This window comes from Bacillus rossius, chromosome 14 (assembly GCF_032445375.1).
Source record: "Bacillus rossius redtenbacheri isolate Brsri chromosome 14, Brsri_v3, whole genome shotgun sequence".
Taxonomy (NCBI): Eukaryota; Metazoa; Arthropoda; class Insecta; order Phasmatodea; family Bacillidae; genus Bacillus; species Bacillus rossius.
In genome coordinates this window covers 27494462-27518562 of record NC_086341.1, presented here as the reverse complement: position 1 = coordinate 27518562, position 24101 = coordinate 27494462, and the positions used below count along the sequence as shown (strand labels likewise).

At 34.2% G+C, this 24101-nt stretch overlaps 1 protein-coding gene across 5 annotated transcripts in view; it reads left to right on the top strand.

Annotated features, from left to right (window-relative positions):
* The window catches only part of LOC134538745 (tRNA endonuclease ANKZF1-like), a 109191-nt gene that overhangs the window by 20038 nt on the left and 65052 nt on the right, over nucleotides 1–24101 (top strand). For all 5 annotated transcript variants that reach the window (XM_063380221.1, XM_063380219.1, XM_063380218.1 and 2 more), the window contains 5 exons: nucleotides 7580–7696; nucleotides 9630–9833; nucleotides 13384–13670; nucleotides 14715–14829; nucleotides 15052–15206. In XM_063380221.1, coding sequence (XP_063236291.1) covers nucleotides 7594–7696; nucleotides 9630–9833; nucleotides 13384–13670; nucleotides 14715–14829; nucleotides 15052–15206 — 864 coding nt within the window. In that variant the 5' untranslated portion in view covers nucleotides 7580–7593. The remainder of the gene's footprint in view (nucleotides 1–7579; nucleotides 7697–9629; nucleotides 9834–13383; nucleotides 13671–14714; nucleotides 14830–15051; nucleotides 15207–24101) is intronic.

The following is a 24101-nucleotide window of genomic DNA, read 5'->3' as shown; positions in this document are numbered from 1 at the left end:
TCCTAAAATATTATTTGGCTGATTAAAGACAGTAGATCTGCTGGATCTTCATCAACTCAGCTTTGTCGAAAGTGTGGAGTCTTGCTGATTGTCCAAGTGGAGTAGGATTGCTTACTGCTAACAAAACATTTTGTAGTGGCACCGGACATTCATCCTTCTTCTTTCCAGATTCCTGTGGCCACTGAAACCCTTTAGCTGGACCATGGGGATGCATAAAAGACACTGTCATGTCGTTCAACTCTTTAGATATACCAGTGATCTGTCCCATCCACCAATTCTGATCGTATACACAAGCAACGAACTGGCCTACTTGGAAATCATTTATTGAATAATGTGTTTTAATCTGGTTAGATTGTACAACTATTTCTATTTTATCTTTAATTGTGCGTCCCATGTATGTCTCATTTTTAATCAGCCAGTAATGTTTAGATTGTATTCCAACAACTGGTTTTACAGTAGCCCATTCTTTTTCCTTAGATGACCTATACGTTTGAATTGTTTTACTTTCAAGAGCCAATAGAGTTATCTTTGGTACAAGGTTACCTACTTCAGCAACAAATGAAGCAGAATCTCTAATGGCATTAACACACTCTGCCCGAAGATTGAACTTAGTTGCAAAGTGTTTACACAAACCACCTATTGCATCACATGCACTTTTGCCATGCCCTGTAGCAGAAAAAATCCATTTTTTTTTTCAACAGTTTGAGTATTTTTACATAGTTCATACAGCTGAAACCTATTTTTGAAATGTCCAGCTGCCCCATCTGTAATGTACACTATTGAACTCAAAAGTTCTAACTGACAAAATTTTGAAATTTCCAGTTTTATAACCTCTAAAGCACAGAGAACGTGAGCAGAGTCGTGAGCTATATCATCAGATACTATAACAAAACTTCTTATTTCCGCACCAAAGTATGCAACACAGGTAAACAGTGAAAGCTGATCAGTTTGCCAGTGGTAAGTTTGGATTTCATCAGGCAATACAACTGACCAGTTCTCAGCAAAATCAAAATGTAAAACAAGAGCATTATTTTGTTGGACAGAACTTCTTGCTTCAGCTATTCCTTCCCTTTGTATTTTCCTAATGTAACTGTGAGGAATAGCTTTTTTAACCCAATGCCTTACATGTTCCAGAAAATTATTTACAGATACAGTTTTTTTTATGAGGTCACCATGTTCCCAAATCGCAAATGTAACTTCTTCCCCTTCATCCAAGCCAAAGTTTTCAACAGTTAATGTTTCTGTGCCAGGACAGTCACCACACTCCTCGAGCCAGCAATCTTCATTCATTGTTTCGTCACACAAACACTTCAGTAGAAGATAGTCTTCATCAATTTGGTTATTTGTTACATTTCGAAGAGCTACACAGATAAGTTGCATGTTACTGCAGTAAATACAAGAACACACAGTCTGTTCTGGCTGAATTTTCACCCATCTTGGTCGTAAGGCATAAAACTTTGAAAGACTAATTTCTATAAGAGGATTATCTTTTTTGAATGCTTTGTATGCCTCTTTGATGGACCTTGTCATGAATCTTTTAACCTTTTTTACTTTCTGGCCATTACCATCCTTAATGCAAATAACATCTTTTTTGTTTGGACTTTCCCTTGAACAGTCTTTACTATCTTCTAGGTAATATGATAATGCTAGATCTTGTACCTGTGTAGGTAAAGGATGTCCACTATAGGGGTCAGGTTGAGCATAAATTCCCTTATTTTTTATAACTGTGCGACATTTATCAATGAGGTACTTTGACACTGAAGGTAATTTTTCCTTCAATACAGTTTTACTAAATGTTTGTGGTACCAATGTTAGTAGCTGTACTTTTCCATTGTAGTTACAAGTATGAAGAGCTGAGTCAATATTCGAAAACCATAGACTACAATTGACACACACAGGCATTTCATCATCAGACTCACTTGAAAGATGCACGTGATATATGTCTTGTAATTTGTTCACAGCAGAAGTTTTTAACTCATCAACTAATTTTATCTTCTTTTTCCTCGCATAACCTTCTCTCCTATCCAATCTCACCTCTGAAGGGGATTTCAATGGTGATACTTCTACATTTAATGTTTTAATGAGACTGCTATTTAAAACACTTACTAGTTCATCCTCCGGAATAAAATTCTCTGATGTGGATGTTTCTTCTGCATCTTCAGCAAGTTCCAGAAATTTCTTTTTATAAAAAGTAACACAGTTGCTACACAAAATATCATTTTTATTTACTGAAACAGATACACCCACAAACTTTTGAATATCATCTGCTAAATCATTCACCTTACACATCCTCACACATTTACTTTTATACACACTTTTTTTGTGCCTTTTAATGTAGTCCACACATTTAATTCTCTCCGTACTATGAAAGTCAGACATGATTTAGTTCACTAGCTGAACATCACCCATGAACACACACAACACAACTGTAACAGCAAAAGTTTGGGAATTCCCTTGTAGTCTTGTAGTTGATTCCCCCTATGGTCACCAGGGATTTCCCTCAAGCTACCAGGGATTCCCCTTACAGCAAGCGCCTGGGAATATTCAGATAGGGACTCCCCCTTCATATTTCCCAAGGTTTACCCTCATACAAAACCAGTTACAAATTATCACATACTATTTAGATACCAACAAAACATTTATTAATTGAGCATGCACAACATACAAAAGGTAATGACATTACATTTTCAAAAAATTCTAGAAATGTTTACAGGCAAAAACACACTATCCAACAAAGTGCATGCTATTAATAAAGGTGAGGACTACAAAGTTACAAATTTTCAGATTTTTAAAATATGGGGTTTTTCAGTAATTTTCAATCAAAAATGGCACTTTTGTCAAATTTTGAAAATTTTAAAGTTAAATTTTAATAATTCCATGCATCATAGAATTAAAAACAATTTTTCCTGTAAAACTACTGTAATAGGTCTACATATTACCAGAATTACTTTTTATGAAAATTGATTATTCCACATAATTTTTTTTTGAAAATCCAAAAAAATCTAAATTTTTTGCCAAATTTTTTAGTTTTACCCCCTTAAAGATATTGTCGTTGGGCTCATTGGAACTATTCCACTCTGTAGTTCACTATAATAGGTACAAAAAAAAAATCAACAAAATCAGTAAAATAGTTTTGAAATGCCGATCATTTAAAAAACACCCCTTTTTCCACCTTTTTTGATTTTGAACCAACTTCAAAAGGCTATAACATGGGGAAAAAAATTTTTGGGACAAAATCCTTTTGGCATACTTCTTGTCTGCACTGGTTGTAACTGCTGTAATTTTTTAAAGCAAATCTGAGATGGTGACCTGACACATTATCTTGCTAACTGCCTGAATTGAGGTGGAATGGCTCAGCTAAGTCAACTATCAAATCATTTGATTTGCAGAGCGAAAGGTTAAACTATGTAATGAAATGTCTTTGATCAAAATGAAAGCCTTGAAAAAATACTGAACCTTGGCTTGGACCATATTTTTGACAAACAATTTTATTAAAATACTGCCCACCTTGTTAAAATTCATTATCATAATTGAATACTGTATAGTTTCCGCACATGTTATATAACTATAAATTATAAAGTGTTAAAGGGTAGTAGTTCTATTATAAAGTTTTATTTTTATTACATATGCAAATCATGGACATTAATTTCCTAACAAATTTAATGAAAAGTAATATTTCTTTAAGTAAAAATAGAGGATATAGGCCTACCAACTATGAAATAAATCAATCCAAAGGACTGAGCTATGTATTTTATAATATTATAGCAATACAATAATCAAATATAATTTGTTCATACATATTTACTTAAAGCACAATTTATATAATCCTGTAATATGTAATTTAAAAAAGATAAAAAAAAATTTACTGCCAGTTTTGAACCACGTTCCTTTCATTAACCGCACACTATAACCACTGCGCTATGAAGCCGAACAGAAGATTGTAAGGAGAATATGTATTATAATTGTTGTAATACCAGTATTGTTAGTTTATTTTATAACTTGAAATTACTCTTTACTATGACTTTTTTAGTTCATCAAATATATTCAAGGGTAGTTTCACTATCATAAAGTTTCTTTTGGCACACCAATAAATTTGGTAGGTATGTCCCCTAATTTTTTATGAAAGTGACTATGGGTTTATGTTCATACACGTTGGTCTGCCATCATCCATTGAAAATTTTGTTGCATGTTGCGCTTGCATTTTTCGATAACACGCCTAAAGAAGTACCTATAACTTCAAAAAATTACTCGGGGAAATTGTAATGCAGACACTATTTTAAACAAAACAAATGACTGAATGACGCATAGTTATTCTGGATGCAAACAACTGAGTGTGCTGAGAAGTATAAACGGTGCATTACACGCTGCTAGCAACGCAGAGTTGGGGCATCATTGACATCACTTCCCAGACCCACAGTATGTCCGTTTCTAGGAAGCGCATACTATCCTGGTTCCCTGCCTCGTACCTCTCGTCTAGTGCTTCTGACATTAACGTCAAATATAAGAAGTTTGGTTGGGTGCTAAAATAATGCTTGCAATCTATATTTTAAAAAAAAAAATTGAGATTCATAATTATAACTTAAAATGCAATTGACTGCAAAAAAAGAGGGGGAAGTGGAGAGCATCAAAACATATTTTGGCTTGCTCATTCTCTAATCTCTAACTTTTATCTCTAACAGACTGACAAACGTGGATGATTCTATGATTAATACTATACTACTATTTTAAGAACTGTTACATGTGAAATTATTTATTGAGTTAGGTTCTCTTGGGTTTTGGTGCCCTTTCAACAATTTATATACACACTGAGTTAGAATTTGACAGACAGATTTTGCAGGTTCATCACAAAGAAAGAAATAGTATTACACGTTATGGTCCGAAGTGTTCTCCAATGCTGGTACATGCATGGTACATACATACATGTACATTGAAGTTTGAACCACACAAATTTTTTTTATTGAAAATAATAGAGAAAGTATATTTAAAATGGAACACCAAGCATCTCGATAATGTGAATCTCGACAAATCTCTCCAACCACGGCAAAACTTTAAAATTCTTTAAATTATTCATTTGAAATAATTGTGGGCAACACCATTATTTCCCATGCATTTTTCTGAATTGTGTTTACCTCCATTTATTTCAAAGAAATCATTTTACGACAGCGAAAAGTTTTGCGTGGGTAGTAGAAATTTGTTTGTTTAAACATTATCTAGACAATAGGTGTTTCATCTTAAATTCTTTCTGTATTTGCAATAAACCATTTCAATGGCTCCAATGATGGGAGTAGATCCCAAGAGGTCTGGAAGGGCCCGGGCCCCCTCTCATTGTGGGGGCCCGCTCGCGCTTCCAAAATCGTAATTGTGAAAGATTTATGAACATTATTCCCCCTTCCCCCTCCTGTGAATCTTACAGATTTTCACCCCTGGCTCTAACTTCAAAGGTGTGTACCATTCTTAGGAAGCACTTCAAAACATCATGATTCATAATTTATGTTTATATTTTTTTTTCTGTAATGAATCTGTAGTTCAATTTTGTTTGTTGAATGGTGACTCATTCTGTATGCATTTGAAGTAACCCCAAAAAAATTAACTTGTAAATGCAGATTGTGGAAGCCAGATTGTACAAGTGTGTATACATAAATGCATTCATGTTCTCTCTCATTTTAGGGCATAAGTTCTGTCCTCATTTAGTTATTGTAACATTTTTTCTTCTTCTTATTTTCTGTATTTCTGAACTCAATAAACATGTTGGAGCATAATCTTTTATTTGCACTTGATCATTGATATCTCTTTGCTTTTATAGTAGTGTCTGTTGCCTGGGTTTTACTTCATGCATTATCTCAGGATGGGCCTCGTATAATGTGTTTTCCAGTTAGTTTGCTATGCTCTGCTAACCGACATCTGATAGCACAGTCTTGTTAAAACCAGTGTGCTACTTTTTGTCCAAGTCACACATTTAATTTACAGATTTAGTATGTCATAAACTGTGACCGCAAGAACATTTTCATTCACTTAACTTTTCACCAAACTGACACATAGTTATACTTGTAATGTTATTCCAACAGTTGGTTGCTTCTGGTTGCTTGAGATATGTATTTAGGGCCCTCATAGCTAAGGTGAAATTTGTGCAAGATGAAGTAGTAATATGGTTGACCATGTACCATGTACAACCAGGCTGTAAGACTGCAACCTGGATATTAATAGCAAGTGATGTTGCTCTATATTAAAAGTGATGACCCTATTGTGTTAATGTTAAAAAAATCATCACAATTTGTAAGGTTTCTCTAAGATTTATATGTGTAAATATTTGTATATGTAAATTAAAAAAGGTACTTGGACTATCAACTATACTATTAAAATGAAGTTCGTGGATGAAAATTAAGATTCTTAAAAAAAATTCTTGCAGTTTTTTAATGAATGGCATGTGATTAAGACTTTTTTTTCCATTGAAAAGATGAAGTAACCTGAATAGCATTTTTTAAAATTTCAAATTTCCTTGTTTAATGGTTAACTGTTGGAAAAACAGTTGCAACCAACCCTCAAAACATGAACTGGCTTGTAGAAAATCTAGCTTTTGTGTCCTTTGAACATGTCAAATGTAATAAAAATAATTTATTGCAGAATGTAGTAAATGCCGTACGTACAGCTCAAAGTGGGTAGAGCTTCTGGCTGGTGGACCATAGGTCCCGGGTTCGATTCTGGCTGGGTCTGGGATATTTATATTATTCATATACTTTTTTTGACGTGACAACGTCTAATAAATCAATGAACGTCGGCTGCTCGCACGAAAAAGTGTCCCGTAACGCACATGTGTCCTGTTATGCTCATTGTACGCATGCGTGGCATCTGTCTTCCACTCGATTGGAAGAACCATCGATTTGACTTTTCAATCATATTTTCGTCGTTTGAATTATTAATATTATTTAATTTAACGATCGTCCACCAATTTTCAGCACAATCAGTGCGGTTATTAATTTCCCACCTACCACTATAAGAAATAAACATGGCGGACTACATACGTTTTTAAAACCTCCACAATAAAAAACAAATTTTTTATAAATATATATATAACATCTGAAACAGCGTGCGGTTAGCATCGCTGACTACCAATCCTAAGGTTGACGGATTGAATCCCGGCCGCTGCAATACTTTCATTTTTGTACTTGTAAAAAAAAATATGGTGCGCGCGACACTACAAAAGTAATAAATATATTTGAATTAATGAATGCAAATAAAAGTAAATTTATCGATTAAATTGTAGATTTCATTTCACTCCTTCTTTGTATCCATACAAAATAGTGATAATTCAATAAAAATGATTCAATTTTATTCATAAAAGTATGCAGAGGTAGATTTTATCATGCAAAAGATAGAAAAATTAAAAAAAAAATGTCTTCTTCAAAGAATATAATATTTTTAATGCCTAAACGGTTTGGTTGCAAAAACCTATCAGTGCTCAGGCCGATATATTTCATTTTCTTCTGGATAAATCATTTCATCAATATTTTGTTATGACGTTGTCACTTTAAACTATCGTCCGTAAACTGACTTTACAGACAACCAATCTTTTATGTTGCAGCAAGAAATTTAAATATGGATTACAAAACATACAAGATTTATGATGGTGAGAAGTTTGTGGATGTAACACGCGGCATTAAAGTGGCTCAATGCATGAAGTCTCCAGAATCCAACATAAGTAAGTGTATTTTAGTCAACTATGGTTTATGTAAAGCTAAGTATGATTGATTTTGTACTTTATTATGATAAGCATAGGCTTGTCTGCTAACAGGAGTTTCTGATTGGAACTTGATACTTTGAATAAATAAATATCTGGACATTATAGTATCCAGTTAGGAAGATATGAAACTTGGTTTACAGTAACACAATAATAAGAAAGAAAGTAAATGAAATATTTAATTCATCATTTTCATGATATTGATATCTTAAAGGCGCAAGATGTGTTTACGGATGCATTTGTAACAATATCTATGGATATAGATAGTTATCTGTAGATGTTGCATTTTTACAATAAAATTCACTGCTTATAGTGTAAAATTACTTTACTGTTGCATGTATTTAAGAATAAAAAAATTATAAGTATTTTTCTTATAGTTGGGACCTGCACAAATTGATTTCTTGCCCCATAAAACTGCTTTTCTGTGAATTTAACAGAAGAGCAGTTTTTAAGAGAGCTAATACATATACAATAATTACTTGTTTACTAGTCTGGTTATGGTATAATTGGAACATCTTTGATTAGCTTTTGTTTTATGATGCAGAAAACTTAGAAAACTCTTTTTTTTTTACGAGTGTATGGATTGTTTAATAGTCTCTAAAAGCCTAGCACACGGATGCGCTCATGTGATGAGGCCTTATCAGTGATGGTATGCATGCACTCTACTTTCAGCGTGACTCTTGAAGGTCATTGAGCACAGAACTTGTGGTCAAGTGGTGTTTTCCAACCCTGCCGCCATCATGGAAATTACCTCACTTTAAGCCTTTCTGATGATACTGACCGTGCACAATATTTCGTCTACCCTTTTAGTCTAGTGACAAGTGACTGGTGATTCAAAGTTCATAGGTTTGATTCCCAGCCATCTGGGAAACAGGGAACACTCAGGGAATTCAATAGGTGTCTTTAAGAGCTGGAAAAACACAGGGAAATTGTCAAAATGTTGTTACCAAACAGGATTAAATTCCTTTACTGTAAAACAGTATGTATTATAATCACAATTCCTAGTTTGTCTGAAAATCCATCTGTTTAAATAATTAATTTTAAGAGAAACAATCTATGAATCAACTATGTATTGATTTAATGATTTGAAGCACAATCAATTGTGGATAGTAATGCACCTGGTAATATTAGATCGCTAACCTCCCACTGAGTGATTCGAGTTACTTTGCCAGCAGGGTCCGACCCAGATTGTTTTGCAAGTGAGAAATGTGGCAGATGTTGCAGTGAGCCAGTAGGTTTTTCTTGTAGTTCTCACCCCTTCATTTCGTCAATGCTTCATCTTGATCTCATCACCTCTTGTGGTCTCTAACTAGCCTGACGTCATTGAAACGTGAAGCCATATTCCATTAATTCCTTAAATCAGCGATGGTCAACTTAACTCTTTTTCAGGGCCAGATATCATCCGAGAACCAGACAGTAAGAATTAAATATTAAATTTATTACAACAATTTTTTAATGTCACTGTTTTCCTATGCAAACCAATAAATAAAATGTGTGATGACGAAGTGAAAAATAATTTTCTTAAGTATAGCATCTACAAAAAAAAAATGGGATGTAGAACAATATCTGGAATTACAAAAATATCAATATTTATTTGAGAATATCATGGCTTCATAACAGTGTCTGCTGACAACATATTCTATATACAAAAATAAATACGGTTATCACATGGCAATATACTTTATGGTATTTCTTTGTTGACTGATTGTTGAGGCAGGCCGTGCAAAATGATGTTGCGGGCCGCTGGATTAGACATCTCTGCCTTAAATTCTTCGTTCATTTAAAATTTATTAATATGATATACCATTCATGTGTAGTTAAAATTATTCTGGCTCAGTGTTTGTACTTTGTGTTGAACATGGCAGTATTTTTGACGTGCTCGCGACTCTGTAAGGCGAAGGCGACGCAGCGAAAGTCCTGGCCAAGCTGGAGGACCTGAGCGTGTCGGAGACGCTGTTCTGCTCGTTTTGCGACGTTGGCTTCGGGGACCAGTCGCAGCAGCGGCTGCACTACAAGCTGGACTGGCACCGCTACAACCTGAAGCAGAGCCTGCTCGGCCGCAAGCACGTCTGCGAGGAGAGCTTCCTGCAGCTCGCCGGTGAGCTCATTGGTCCGCCGTCCCACGGCACGTTCTGCAACGGTGTTTGAAGTTATACTTCTAATGCTACTTCCGACAAGGTTGCGTTAAACGTTTAATGCTACCATGGAGGGGGTATGAAAGCACTGTCTATTTGTACGCGGTATTCTACAAAACTACTATACGAATTTTAATGGGGTTTTCAAGTTAACTTGAGTGTAGCAGAGAAAGAAATATAAGCTTTATATCATCAAAATTGGTTCAAGGAAAGAAAAGAAATGTTAATTTTATGACACAATATAATCATTACAAGAAGCCATTAAGTTTTGCTATTGTAAGGAACTAAGTAGAGAGTAAGAAAAAAATAAAGATCCTGACAGTTTGTAGTGTCGCCATATTTGTTTCAATTTTCAATACCCTTTTTGTATATTACAATTTAAATTGCAGAAAAAAAAACATTTTTCATAGACACATAAATAGTGAGTGTGTGTCATTTCTCTATGTCCATGAGGTCTCGCCGCTTCAATTTTCTCCTTGGGGCGAACCCGTCCGCTTAATTAAATAAACAGCTTTTATCGTTGAATGATTTCATGATTTATTTCATGAAAATCTGCTGTCATAAAAAAGTTAGTTTTATAGACATTGAAAAGGACTCTCTCTCTCTCTCTCTTTTTCTCTCTTTTTCTCTCTTTTTATCTTTCTCTCTTTCTCTTTTTTTCTCTCTCTTTCTCTCTTTCTCTTTCTCTCTCACTTTATCTCTCTATTTCTCTCTCTCTCTTTTTCTCTCTTTCTCCTTCTCTTTCTCTCTCTCTTTCTCTCTCTTTCTCTTTATCTCTTTCTTTTTCTCTTTTTCTCTTTCTCTTTTTCTCTATTCTCTCTTTCTCTCTCTCTCTTTCTCTCTCTCTTTCTCTCTCTCTCACTCTATTTCTCTCTCTCTTTCTCTCTCTCTCTTCTCTCTCTCTTCTATCTCTCTCTCTCTCTTCTCTCTCTCTTTCTCTCTCTCTTTCTCTCTCTCTTTCTCTCTCTATTTCTCTCTCTATTTCTCTCTCTATTTCTCTCTCTCTTTCTCTCTATCTTTCTTTCTCTCTTTCTCTCTCTTTCTCTTTCTCTCTTTTTTTTTTCTTTCTGAATATCAATCTATGAATCATTATAAATTTTTTTTTTTTTAGTTTGATTTGATACAATATGATTTTACTAAAAATCAATTTCTACCCCTTCCTATTTTCATTTCCACATTACTAAGTTTCACTTCTTCCGCGCGGAGGGACTCCACGCACTATTTTTGCATGCAATTAAAAACTATTTTTTAATAATGCCAAAGAAGTATAACTTCTCACGCGCGTACCTAAGTGCACTCACCCATTTTTTATTTTTATTGTTAGTCCAATTTAATTTTTAAAGCAGAATATTTTAGAGTTATTGTTTTTATGTACAGATATAGATTATATTTTGAAGTATTTATTAAAAAATAAAGTGTAATGTTGACTTGCTGCAGTTTTACGAATTTGTAATAATGTGACTAAAAACAGATACAGTCAGATAAATAAAAATAAATCAACAAGTATTTTTATTATAACTGTGATTCAATAAGAGATGTATGGTAAATAAATATTACTGATCTATGTGGTATGATTCAAACTTTATTTGAAAATAATGACACTCCTGGAATTTCAAACCATAAAAGATAACCTTCTTTGCAAAGTTAATCAAGTTTTGGTTAAATGCTGCTTAGTTTTATTTTGAACTTGCATTTTTGTGCTATATTGTGTTTTAACTTATGTCATACGGTATATTTATATGCTTTTGGGTGTTATTTCATTGAAGACCAATGCAGCTTATTACAATTTGTTTTAAGTACCATTTTAATGTGCATTAATTTTTCTTTGATATTCATGTTAAAACTGTATTGGCATTTGATGATCGAGAAAAATCACTCATTTGGCATGACTGAGTATTCAAACGTTTCAGATTTTAGACCTTCCGCTGCGGTTTGTTTGTCGACGTCGTATGGAAATGGAACCAGGTTCAGTTCCGCTGGTGGCGCCCCTCTTCTCCTTGATAGTTTCATGCCCATGAGTTCTTGTTACCAGGGATATGAGCGTTCCACTAGGAAGGTAGCTAGTGTCACGCCAGGAGTGACCGGGGCAGGAGGTGGGCCGGAACACACTGCCATGACCCGACACGACTCACCTGGCCTTGACGCTGCATGTAATCTTATAAAAAGACTCCGTAGAAGCAAAAGAGACAAGCACCAGGTGACACAGCTCACAGGATGTGTGCTTAGAACTTAGTCGAAGAGATGGCTTACAAACTTTGTAAGGTACAGTTGGTTGAAGGTAGTGCTGTGCAATGTGTCGACACTAGGTTGATATCATTTTGTTATTTGGTTCAATGTTTTAAGACCATTTTGTGGAGACATGTGCAGAGGTTTACATTTTGGAAACTGTCACCGATATTGAGGAGACTACATCAAATTGTCATAATACCTCCCACCCCCTCAAAAAATGATGATTCTTGTAGTAGACCTGATTGCTTTGCCATTGGCCTTCACTCTTCATTCCAACTCGCTTCCTGAATACCTTTTTTGTAAATTTCACTCACCAGACATGAATATTAATCCTCAGAAATGAGAGGTATAACTGATCCCGAATGGACAATTTTGCAGAATTAAAAGAAAAATAATAATCCAACATTAGAATCAGCACTTAATGAATACATGGCCACAGAAACAAAATATGAGTACTCAGATTTTTTAATTGATTTGTATGGTGTCTTATTTGTAAATTGGTTTAGTAAATGACTATTCAAACCAGATGATTTTGCTCATCATTAGTTGAAAGCCCAGCTTTAAACCTGCTTTCAGCTAACTGCACTTTTAGCTGCATGTTAAATTTGCCATCGCCCTAATTACCAAGCACGATTACAATCTTAACTACTCGACTCACATTTGGGAGTACCAGGGTGTCTGCAGGTCATGGAAGTCATGCAAAAGTCCTGAGATAAACATTAGTAGTGCTGCAAGTCACAAACTGAAATTTCCAGCAGTCTTGTGCTAACTGGTATTCCCTCCCTCCCTCCCCTCTCGGTACATGCATTATTAACCAGTAATTCTGACTGTTTCAGTATTTTTATACTCTTGCATTCCACCATTTCTCAACCTAACGTACGCACATCTGAAGAACTTTCGCGTGTTTGCTAGCTGCAACAAATCATACAGTTAGCTTTGAATCAAGTTTCAACTATAAAAAGATCTACTTCTGTAGATTTTTGTGAGCTGTGTTGAAAACACCAGTTAATGTTTGTGATAGAATATATAGAAGACCAGATGTCATGATACGTTTCTGAGATATGTGTGAGAAACTAAGAGGACCAAGGATACTTATATGTGTGTGTATGTGTATGTGTGGCGCAGCCTGTGATGAGTGGCGTGGCACAGCATGTGGTGTTGTGGCGTGGCTTGGGTGTGGTGTGACAGCATGTGTGTGGTATGGTAGCGTGATGGCATGTATGATGTGTGTGTTATGTGTGTATTTTTTTTCCCAATGCTCTTTAAAATCACGCGTTGTTTCAGACGACGTCTCGAGTATTTCGGGATCTGAATCTGAAACCGAAAGCGAAGATGGGACGGCAGACAGCTCTGGTGGCATGGGGCAGAGCGCCTTGGCCGGGAGGCAACCAAGGAAGAAAAGCAAAAGGATCCACTTGTCGAGCTCGTCAGACGAGGAAGGAGAGAAGATCGGACTCAACGCCACCGAGCGACAGACTTATAGGCACCCATCGAGGCATCCAAAAGTATTCTTTGAAAACGAGGATGGTAAAATATTCTCTTTGTACCGATGCCTGCTGCATGGGAAGAAGGTATGTCAGAGTGTAAGGCATTGTTACTTTTTAAAATGTATTGACCGACTTTCTTTCAGACATCATGTTGGTATTACCTTAAGGGGTTAGTATCCTAAATTATTTTTCTTCTGATATAGTTTTTAATAAATTTATAATAAGCTGTATTTAATTGTATTTGAAGGTTTGTTTCTAATAAACAAGTCCTCATTTAAGGTTTTTTTTTATGATTTTAATGAAATATTTATGTCATTGCTAGCATTTACTGAAAGCATGGAATCATGTTGTGTATAGGTTTTGATTAACTATTAATATGTAGCCTTAGTATTTTTTAGTATTTCATTTATTTAATCAATAAAAATTAGGTTTTCCAAAAACTATAGAACTCTGATATTTAAAAGTTTAACAAACAATTAAACATATTTATATAATGAAATTATTTAAAAAATTACCAGTAAAAATGTGAAATATTATAAGCCATGTTGATTTTTAGGTTGGTTTTTCTTTAACTGCATATTTTTATCAAAATTGGTTTTAAAAATGCATATTTTAGCCAGCTGTGTAAATGCAGAACATTAACTTTTAGTGAGTGATCACAATGCTGTTAATTTGTTTAGCAAAAATTTCTAGTTATGAATTTTTGCCTGATTTTATTCAGCTGTCAGTTAGTTTACAAAATCCTCTACTTCAAATCCTTGAATATGAACATTTCAAAAATTACTCGGCTTAGCAAAGTTGGTAAAGATGTTATTCAATAATAACGTTACAAGAATAGTTATCTCTGGTATCCTCCAAGTATATGGGAAAAAATGCAAGGTTGTATCAAAGCACTTAAATAGGCTGTAAACAGATGATAATCTAATATGAAGAATTAAAACAGAAGTTAAAATTATATTTAATTTGAAATATCACTACTCAAAATTACACACAACACATTTTTTATGTGAAAATTGTTTTGTTTTAAATTTTTTTTGGTACTTTTCAGGAATGGTAGTAGTATTTTTGCTATGTCATTTTATGATTTTGAAGTTTTATGTGTGTGTGTGTGTGTGTGTGTGTGTGCAGAATGTTCAGGAGAAAGATGACGCGCTTGTTTCGTTAGCGCTTCAGAGGTACGAAAAAAGCACCTGGCTCATCATTATGCTGGGAGGCGGGCATTTTGCCGCGGCTGTGTTTCAAGGTGGGTGCAGGTCATAGCCACGAGAGGAGGGGGTCGTATCGCGATAGTTCCCCACCAAATAGAGTTACTCTTTGCTTCCGTAGTGTTATTTCAAATACTGTGAAGTTAGCACAAAATACCATTCTCCTACCCTTTTCAACCTGCATAAATAATCCTGGCTTTGCCCCAGAATGGCATTCATCTTCAGACTGGCTGATCAGAGGCACTGTAACTGTTTTGCAGGCAGCCTCGTGCTGGCCCACAAGACATTCCACTCGTACACGGTGCGCGCGAGCCAGGGAGGCACGCAGAGCTCTCGGGACGCCTGCAGCCGGGGCAGCCACCCCAAGAGCGCGGGGGCCAGCATGCGCAGGTACAACGAGATGGCTCTTGCACAGGTGAGCTTCTTTCTGTTTGTCGAGCCGCGTGCTGCTCCTAAATCTTTTTTTTATATTTTTTTTGTTCTGGAACAGTTGTTCTTAAACTTTTTTTTTGAAGTCCTACAAGGTGCACCATATAAAAATTTCTGTAAAATTTGACTAATGTAATTTTTTTTTTATATAAAAATTAACCAATAAATAAAAAATAACTTCAGAAATCTCTCATTATGTTTTATAAAGTTTAAAATTAAAATGAGCAATTCAAGATAAAATATAACATTGTTTCAGAAAAAAATCAATGATAAAAAAGTTAAAAATTAATATTTAAGGGAAAAAGATACAAGTACATCTATCTCTCTTCCACTCGATTGGAACAACCATCGATTTGACTTTTCAATCATGTTTTCGTCGTTTGAATTATTAATATTATGTAATTTAACGATTGTCCACCGATTTTCAGCACAATCGGTACGGTTATTTAAAAGTAGAGGTGGGACGATACCACACTTTCGATACTCGATTCTGTATTGTTTTTTCAGTTCGATACTTTCGATACTTAGATACTTTTGATTCTCCAGGAAAAAATATTTTCCCATTAAGTAACAATTATTACAAATAACATAAATTAGTTTTAAACTATATAAATTCCCTCTTTATTACAAAAATACAAACTGCAAAAAACTTTAAATACTTGAGTATAAAAAATAGAAGCTAAATACAAACTATCTTCAAGAGAGTTAGCCCTTTATTTTCCAGTACACTTTTTTTTACCACGAAAAAATGTAAATAAAAAGAAAATCAGAAATTTTTTCTTGTTTGTTTCATTTTACAAACAACTTAATGCAACAGAACAATTTTAAATAAAATATTAACGTGAGAAACGTAAAAAACAAAACAATCCGATCGTAAGAAAACAATAACAAACGGGTATATTCAGTTCAAAGATAATGAATGCACAAAATATGAGTTCCGTGCCTTGGTAAAGCACGTGCACCATTTTCATAATCATTGCTAGTTTGCGCCACTAGTCTCGCTTGGTGCTGGCCATAGATGCTACTATCGAAGTGCACAGTCTTCCTGATAGTGTACTATCCACATCTATGGTGCGATAAAGTTATTTTTCTAAGTTTGCAAAGGTAAACAATGAACTTTTTCAAAATAAAAGCATTAAAACGTAGTTTATCAGGAGGAATATAACAAAAAAATTTGTGAATTTTAGGACTTTTCCGCTTCGTAAAAACGTATGAAACGGGAAATTAATTATTTTATAAGTGTATGTTCCGGGAAAGTAAACCATTGTAAATATAGTACTTTCGGCGGGACCAAAATTAATTCGCGTATGACACGGGAAAATGTATGAAACGGGAACGTATCATCGAGGTACTACTGTAGTTGTATTTTGTACGATGGTGACTCAAAACTTAATTCAATAAATGAACAAGCATTCTGGTATCCAAAAAATGTATCGAACTTACAGTTTCGATACTCGATACTTTGCGATACCGTCAAGTAACGAAGGTATCGAGGTATCGAAGTATCGAAAATCCCATCACTATTTAAAAGTAATGTTAAATTTTCAAATACGTTTTTGTACGAACAATGGTGTTTTACAGTTACACATAATAATTCAAATTACACCAGGGATCTTTTGCACAATGTTTTAAAAAATATTGTAACACATTATTTTTAAGTTTGGTGTATTTAAGATGCATATTTGTTATAAAATCGTATTATAGAAACAAAATATTATTCCCCGACGGTGCTGTCATCTACGGTGACGGACGCGAACCGAACGTATCGCGCTATCTACCCGCAACTGCAAGGGCATTTTTATTCAATTCTACGTTTAATTAAACGATGAACAAACTTCGTCGTTAAATGTGTAATTGCAAAAAAGCGTAAAACATTCTCAACGATCTTGAAGTTAAATAGCAAACATGTATAAAAGTTATAGTTTAATTAATCTCTTCGTTAAAGTAATAAACATATTTGAATTAATGAGTGCAAATAAAAGTAAATTTATCAATTAAATTGTAGATTTCATGTTACCCCTTCTTTGTATCCATACAAAATGGTGATAATTCAATAAAAATTATTCAATTTTATTCATAAAAGTATGCAATCATTTCATCAATGTTTTGTTATGACGTCACATTAAAATATCGTCCGTAAACCGACTTTACAGACAACCAATTTTTTTTTAAGTGGCCTTTCAAAACAGATACACACATTTTTTATTTTTAATTTTCCAGAAAGAATAACTACAATTTTTGAAAGCAAATGTTAAACTTTCTCTGAAATTGTTTTATGAAATGTTTGCCAATGGAATAGTCTGCGAAGTTCCTATACTCTGAACTCCGTTTATCCGAAAATCTGGCTGATTTCAAACAATTTTCAGAAAAGAAATTAAAAAATTTGAATTGTTTTCTATTCTAAAAAAAAAATAATTTTGGTGTGTTGACCCAATTATCAACAGTCAGTAATTTCAAGCTTTATAAGTGTTATAGACTGTGTTACATGATAACTTAATGCTTATAGAGACGTATTTTTCAACATGCTGTTCCATTACAGTGATTTTTTTGCTAACCCGAAAATATGGTAATCCGAACAGGTCTCAGTCCCAATTAGTTCTAGCAGGATTGTACTGTTACAGAAACAAAATAGGATGAAATAAAATGGACCATGCCATAAAATTATTCAGGCTTGTTTACAAACATTTAAGAGTGACTTCAGCACAGTACTGAACTAAACAACTGTTCGAGTAAAACCTGTAGAACAATTCAAATACATAATGATATGTTAACAAAAATAGTGGTATATGGGTCATTCCATGAGATTTCAACCAGGGTTGGTTGCTGCACATTTTTTAAAAATTCTGAGGATTTATACACTCATTGGTACATGTTTTGAGAGATCAAAACAAATTTTATAAAAATTTATTTCCTATAATTTTTGCGTAGGCACCTGTTTGAAGATGGTGGCGTGTGAAGATTTCAGCATTTTCAAGCATTTACGAAAAATGCTGTAGCTCCTTCAATTTTTATCGTAACAACTTTTTAAAACATACATTTTACTCAGCTCTAAATGCTGTTTAATTTTCGTTATAAGCATTTCCTGCTGTGATAATTAACATATTTTCTGTTATTTTTCAAAGTTTATCAACAAAATTGACTTTTCTTCCAACTTTAAGCCTAAAACCTTCCATGAAGGACATAAAACATTCCAATGATTTCTTGTATGTGTATACTACAGTATTAGTATTATGTGGCAGATAGGTGAAAATTGGGGTGTTTTGAGTCCTTTCATATTTACAGACTGTTAAAAATTGAATATTTCTGAAATTTGCAATTTTCACCGTGATTTTTTACGGTGTGGGACACATGTGAAAAATTTAAAATTTACACAGAATGTAGTTCTATTGAGGTACTTTAACATACATAAAATTGGTGAGGGTGTTTTGCAAATTAAAACCAACAAAAAATCTTGAATTTAGTAAAAAAATCAATATTCACAATACTCTAAAACATTGTGGAAGATCTCGAAATAGACAACACAATGTATTTAACTCAATAGAAAATCCATAAACATAGACCCTAAATAAAATTGTTTGTTCATATTCTCATTATGTTAGCAGTGTGTATAACGTTTTAGTCAATTTTGACAAGTCATAATGTTATTGCCAAACCTAGGAAATGTTCATTAGCACAACTTTAGGAAAACATTTGTTACCAGTCTATTTCTTGAAATATTTTTTTCTGGATTGTAGTCTGTGTGCCAAAACTTCAGTCACTTCATTTCCAACATTTGCATCAAGGCGTCTTCCTCTTCCTGTCATAACTGAAAATTCACAAACTGTTAAAACACGTAGGATGTTGTCGAAAGGCATCCGAACTTGGTCGTTTCTCGATTTAAAAAATGAAGCAGCTGGACCATGAGGATGGTAGAAATGAACATCACAGTCGTCCTCATCCATGTTCACTTGCACAACCTCGGCAACCCACCAGTTTTCATCGTAGATGCATGCAACAAAAGCTCCTTCTTTAATTCCCTGTGGTTTCACCGGGATGAACTGGGAGTCAAATGTATGCTCGACCTTCACATCCTCGTATTTGACTGATTTGGATGTGATAAAACATCTAATACATCCTCGAACTTCAAATGGTAAAAATCTATGCTTCTGTCTTGTTCCTGGGACTGTTTTAGCATTTTTGAATCTATTTTCCAAAAATGCCTCATTTGAAACTATTTCTTTGTTTTTCACATATAAGAAGGCAATTCCATTAATATTTTCTTGACAAAATGCGAACATATCTTCTGCAGTTAATATCTGACCCGTTGTGGTTCTTTGCAAGGAGGCCTTTGAAACAAGGCGTTTGACGGTCCCGCCAATGCCATCGCATGGACTTTTACCATGTGATGTACCAAAGAAGTTCCATTCAGCTTGAAGGTGGAAGTCAATCTCATGATAGCAGAGGTTTATAAGGTTTTTTCTATTTTTGTACTGGGCCCCTGCACCATCCGAAAAGTATATAATTTTATTTATTTGTGGAAAATCCTCTTTCAATTTAGCGATCAGTTTTTGTTGAAAAGCATAAACAGTAGCTGTTGTATGCTCCAAACAGTCACTTATGAAGCAAAAACATTTGGATTCCACTGAGCCTTTCATCTGATCCCTGTAATATAAGATAAAAGGGTGAAGGGTAGCCTGATCATTCACCCAATGGAATCCTTGAATGGCATCTTGCACAAGAAAGGAAAAATTCTCTGCAAAATCTGCAAGAACAATTCCTTCAGTCAAATCCAAGTTCTCTATTTTGGTTTTGAGGTAAGCAGATTGAGTTTTTGCTACAAAATGATGTCTCTTTAGGTTCGTCAGCTTTGTAATTAGATCCTCAATATACTCATCATTAGTTTTAGTAACACTTATGAGATCTGCCCTGTCTGTGTTCACCCACTGTTTGTAAGTGTAAGTGACACTCTCTATAAAGTCATCATTATTGCTACACTCACCACTTTTTTCTTCATCTTCACTTCCACTAAATTCAGAGCCTTCATTCATGGCTTTCAGTTCCATTTGCAACAAATCTGTTAACACCTCTGGTCCAGGGCAGCTGTCACATTCACTAAGCATGCATTCTTCCTTTTCTACATCACACACAATAGATTCAAGTAAATCCTTGTAATTTATGTTGAGCTTTGCCCCATCTAACATCAACTTAATGTTCTGATGAGCAAGGCAGACACAGACAGAGTGAGTGCCACTTCCACCAGCCAACACACACCACCTAGGCCTAAGCTCTGCAAATTTAGAAAATCCAATTTTGTGATTTGTGTATTCACTGCGGAAGCTTGCATACAGCTCTTTCAAGTTACAAAGAACTAGCCTTTTCTGTTTGTGCTCTTTTTGTCCTTGCTCATTTCTTATGGAAATGTACTCTTTTTTACCTGAACAGATTCTGCTGTTGTCATTCTGTTCGTAGAAGTTCACAACCTCTTTGACTGTTTCATTAGTTAGTCTGTTACACTTCTTGTGATCCGTGCCAGGTAGAATTCCATGCTTCTTGACAAGTTTCCTAGTAGTTTTGACAAGGTAAGGGGTAGCATCAAAATATTCACATGTTTTAGCAATCGACCAGGATTTTGGTGCCAAACTTAGAATCTTTACCTTTTCAGAAAAAGAGGATGGTTGCTTGAACTTTTCTTTTAAACAGTTCAACAAAGTACTGTAATCGTCCTCTGGTGGTAGTGTTTCACTTTCCTCCACTGTGCAGATTTCAAGAGAAGTGGAGATTTTTTTCTTGAAAGCTGAAGAAATTTTGTTGGCTTTTGTGTCTAAGGCTCGAGGTCGGTTTTCAATGCTGAGTTTTTGTATTTTAACAGGTGACACACCCAATGTCTCGCAGATCAAATTTGCCTCAACTAAAGTTTCTTCAACAGGATGATAGAGATCATCTTCAGATGATTCCTCTTGACATGTTTGTAAATCCACTATTCTTTTCTTGCAGGAAATGCACAAACTTTTACCAGGAATCAATTTTAGACTTGGATTAAGTATTGAATACCTTGTTGAAAAATTCAGAGATATTTCTTTGAGACCCTTAGAAATGACTTTTTTATGTACACTGAATGGATCTGAACAAGTTTTCCCAAACAGGTGAGAGAATTTTTCCAAATACTTCTTCTCATGGAAAGTACAGATTGTTTCAATGTCACATTGTTGTAATCTTAGATTCAAAAGGCTTTGATTCTTCTCACTTAACTCACTAAACCTTTTTAAATGGTCTGTAATATTTCTACCATAGTCTTTCTTGTGGCAGTCTTCACTCAAATAATGTCCAATTGAACACTTCATTTTAACACAATCATGTAAAATAATAGAAAAACTCACTGTAGGATTTTCATTTCATACATCATCCAAAACAATGCACCTATAGCTATATAAAAAACAAAACAAACACTAATATCATAGATTAAGCATTATGTAAAAGAGTTGCGACAATAAAAAATTGCAAACTTTCATAGAGATTACATTCCTCAACTGGCATTATTACTACCTCACACTTCTTATTTTTTTTCTTTCTGTTTGACAATCTCATTGCTTTGCTGAATGAGAATAAAAACACGCCCTATAGCAATATTTTTATATTTGAAGGAATAACATCACTTATTACAGAGCCACTCCTGTTGTAGAAGTTTTCCTTGTGTGTTAATTACCAGTAGCTTTAGAAAGATTTTACAGAAGAGACATTATGCATTCTCATTAGGTGTTTCAATTTTCAGTGCAGATAACATTAATTACTGTTATTATTTTATTTATACACTGCATTGTATATAAGTGTTCGCAGATCATCTTAAGCATTGTGTTTTCTTATTTGTGTATTGTTAAATTAGCAATTCCCAATCTAAATAAATTCTAATTTTGAGTCAGTGAATAGTGATTTTCTGCTAAATTCAAAATTTTTTTTTGGTTTTAATTTGCAAAACACCCTCACCAATTTTATATATGCTAAAGTACCTCAATAGAACTACATTCTGTGTAAATGTTAAATTTTTCACATGTGTCCCACACCGTAAAAAATTACGCTGAAAATGGAAAATTTCAGAAATATTCCATTTTTAACAGCCTGTAAATATGAAAGGACTCAAAACACCCCAATTTTCACCTATCTGCCACATAATACTAATACTGTAGTATACACATACAAGAAATCATTGGAATGTTTTATGTCCTTCATGGAAGGTTTTAGGCTTAAAGTTGGAAAAAAAGTCAATTTTGTTGGTAAACTTTGAAAAATAACAGAAAATATGTTAATTATCACAGCAGGAAATGCTTATAACAAAAATTAAACAGCATTTAGAGCTGAGTAAAATGTATGTTTTAAAAAGTTGTTACGATAAAAATTGAAGGAGATATAGCATTTTTCGTAAATGCTTGAAAATGCTGAAATCTTCATACGCCGCCATCTTCAAACAGGTGCCTAGACAAAAATTAAAGAAAATAATTTTTTATAAAATTGGTTTTGATCTCTCAAAACATGAACCAATGAATGGACAAATCTTCGGAATTTTTGAAAAACATGCAGCAACCAAATATTTTTTATTTGGTTGAAATCTCATGGAATGACCCATATCTGTAGCAAAATGGTGTAATAGAGTAACTTTATTAATTTTTATCCGCAACCGTCCAGAGTGCACCAGTGTGCTCTGGACTTTCTTTGATGACTACTTTTCCATATCATAGGCTCTCGTGACCTGGTGACAAACAGCTTCTTGGCTGCCATGAGACAAGACTCCTATTCTACTCTGACCAAGCCCATTGTAGTGTAAATAATTTCAAAAACAGCCACAAATTAATCAAATGAATAACATTAACAGAGATGGGTACAGATTAAGTAGTATCAATTCTTCGTTCCGCCATGATCATTAATGGTCACCGTCTAAGAATTGGCCACAGTCAAGCCTGCTACACCTACTAACAAGTCGTGTGTGCCAGCCTTCTGCAAGGAAAGCCCATTTCTTATTTAGCGGTTCATTCAGGACACATTCCTTGCTTCCTCTTATAATTGCTGTGATTCATGTACAGACAGCACCTAAAAGAAATTTGACCTTCCACAAAACACTCACAATGCTTCAGGGTCATTCCATGTCAAATCAACACACTTTTAATAAAATTTTTACCTCACCATCTCAGATTTTGATGAAATTTTGCACAGATGTTACCTTCATACAGACTAACAAAAGTATACAATTTTAGAATGATATATCCATCCATTTTGAAAATATTGCTTTGTACATTTTCGAAAAAAAACACTCAAAAACGCAGGACAGGCATATTTTAAAATTACCATAACTCTTCTCCAAATTAAGTTAGAAAGGTGAGACAGGTGTCATTTTGCAGCATTTGGTATGGCCTTTCATGTGATATGTAACACAATAATGTCTAGAAAAAAAATAATTTTCAAAATAATTTTTAAAATTTAAATTTAAAATTTTGGAAAAAGTGCATTTTTAATTTTTTTCAAAAAATTCTATAAAATTTTTTGTACAAATATTAAATTGTCTACAAAGTTTCAAAGTGGAGAGTTAATGGTTTATAGTAAAATTAATTGGTAATTGTAACCATATTTATACTTTACTTTACCCAATTATGATATTTAACCATTTTTATGATTATAATAAGTTATTTTGAAAGTATAAACACATGAAATTGATTAAAAATTACTAATAACACAATTGTAATTAATTCTAGTGCTACACTTTGCTTGTCTCTGATACAGGATTTCAAAGATTAGTTCAGACAAGCATGATGAACACTGGGGATTCCCCTCAATTTGCTTTGGGATTTCCCTAGATTTGGGATTCCCCTTACTTTGGGATTCTCCTTGCATTGCCTTGGGATTCCCTTAGCTCTGT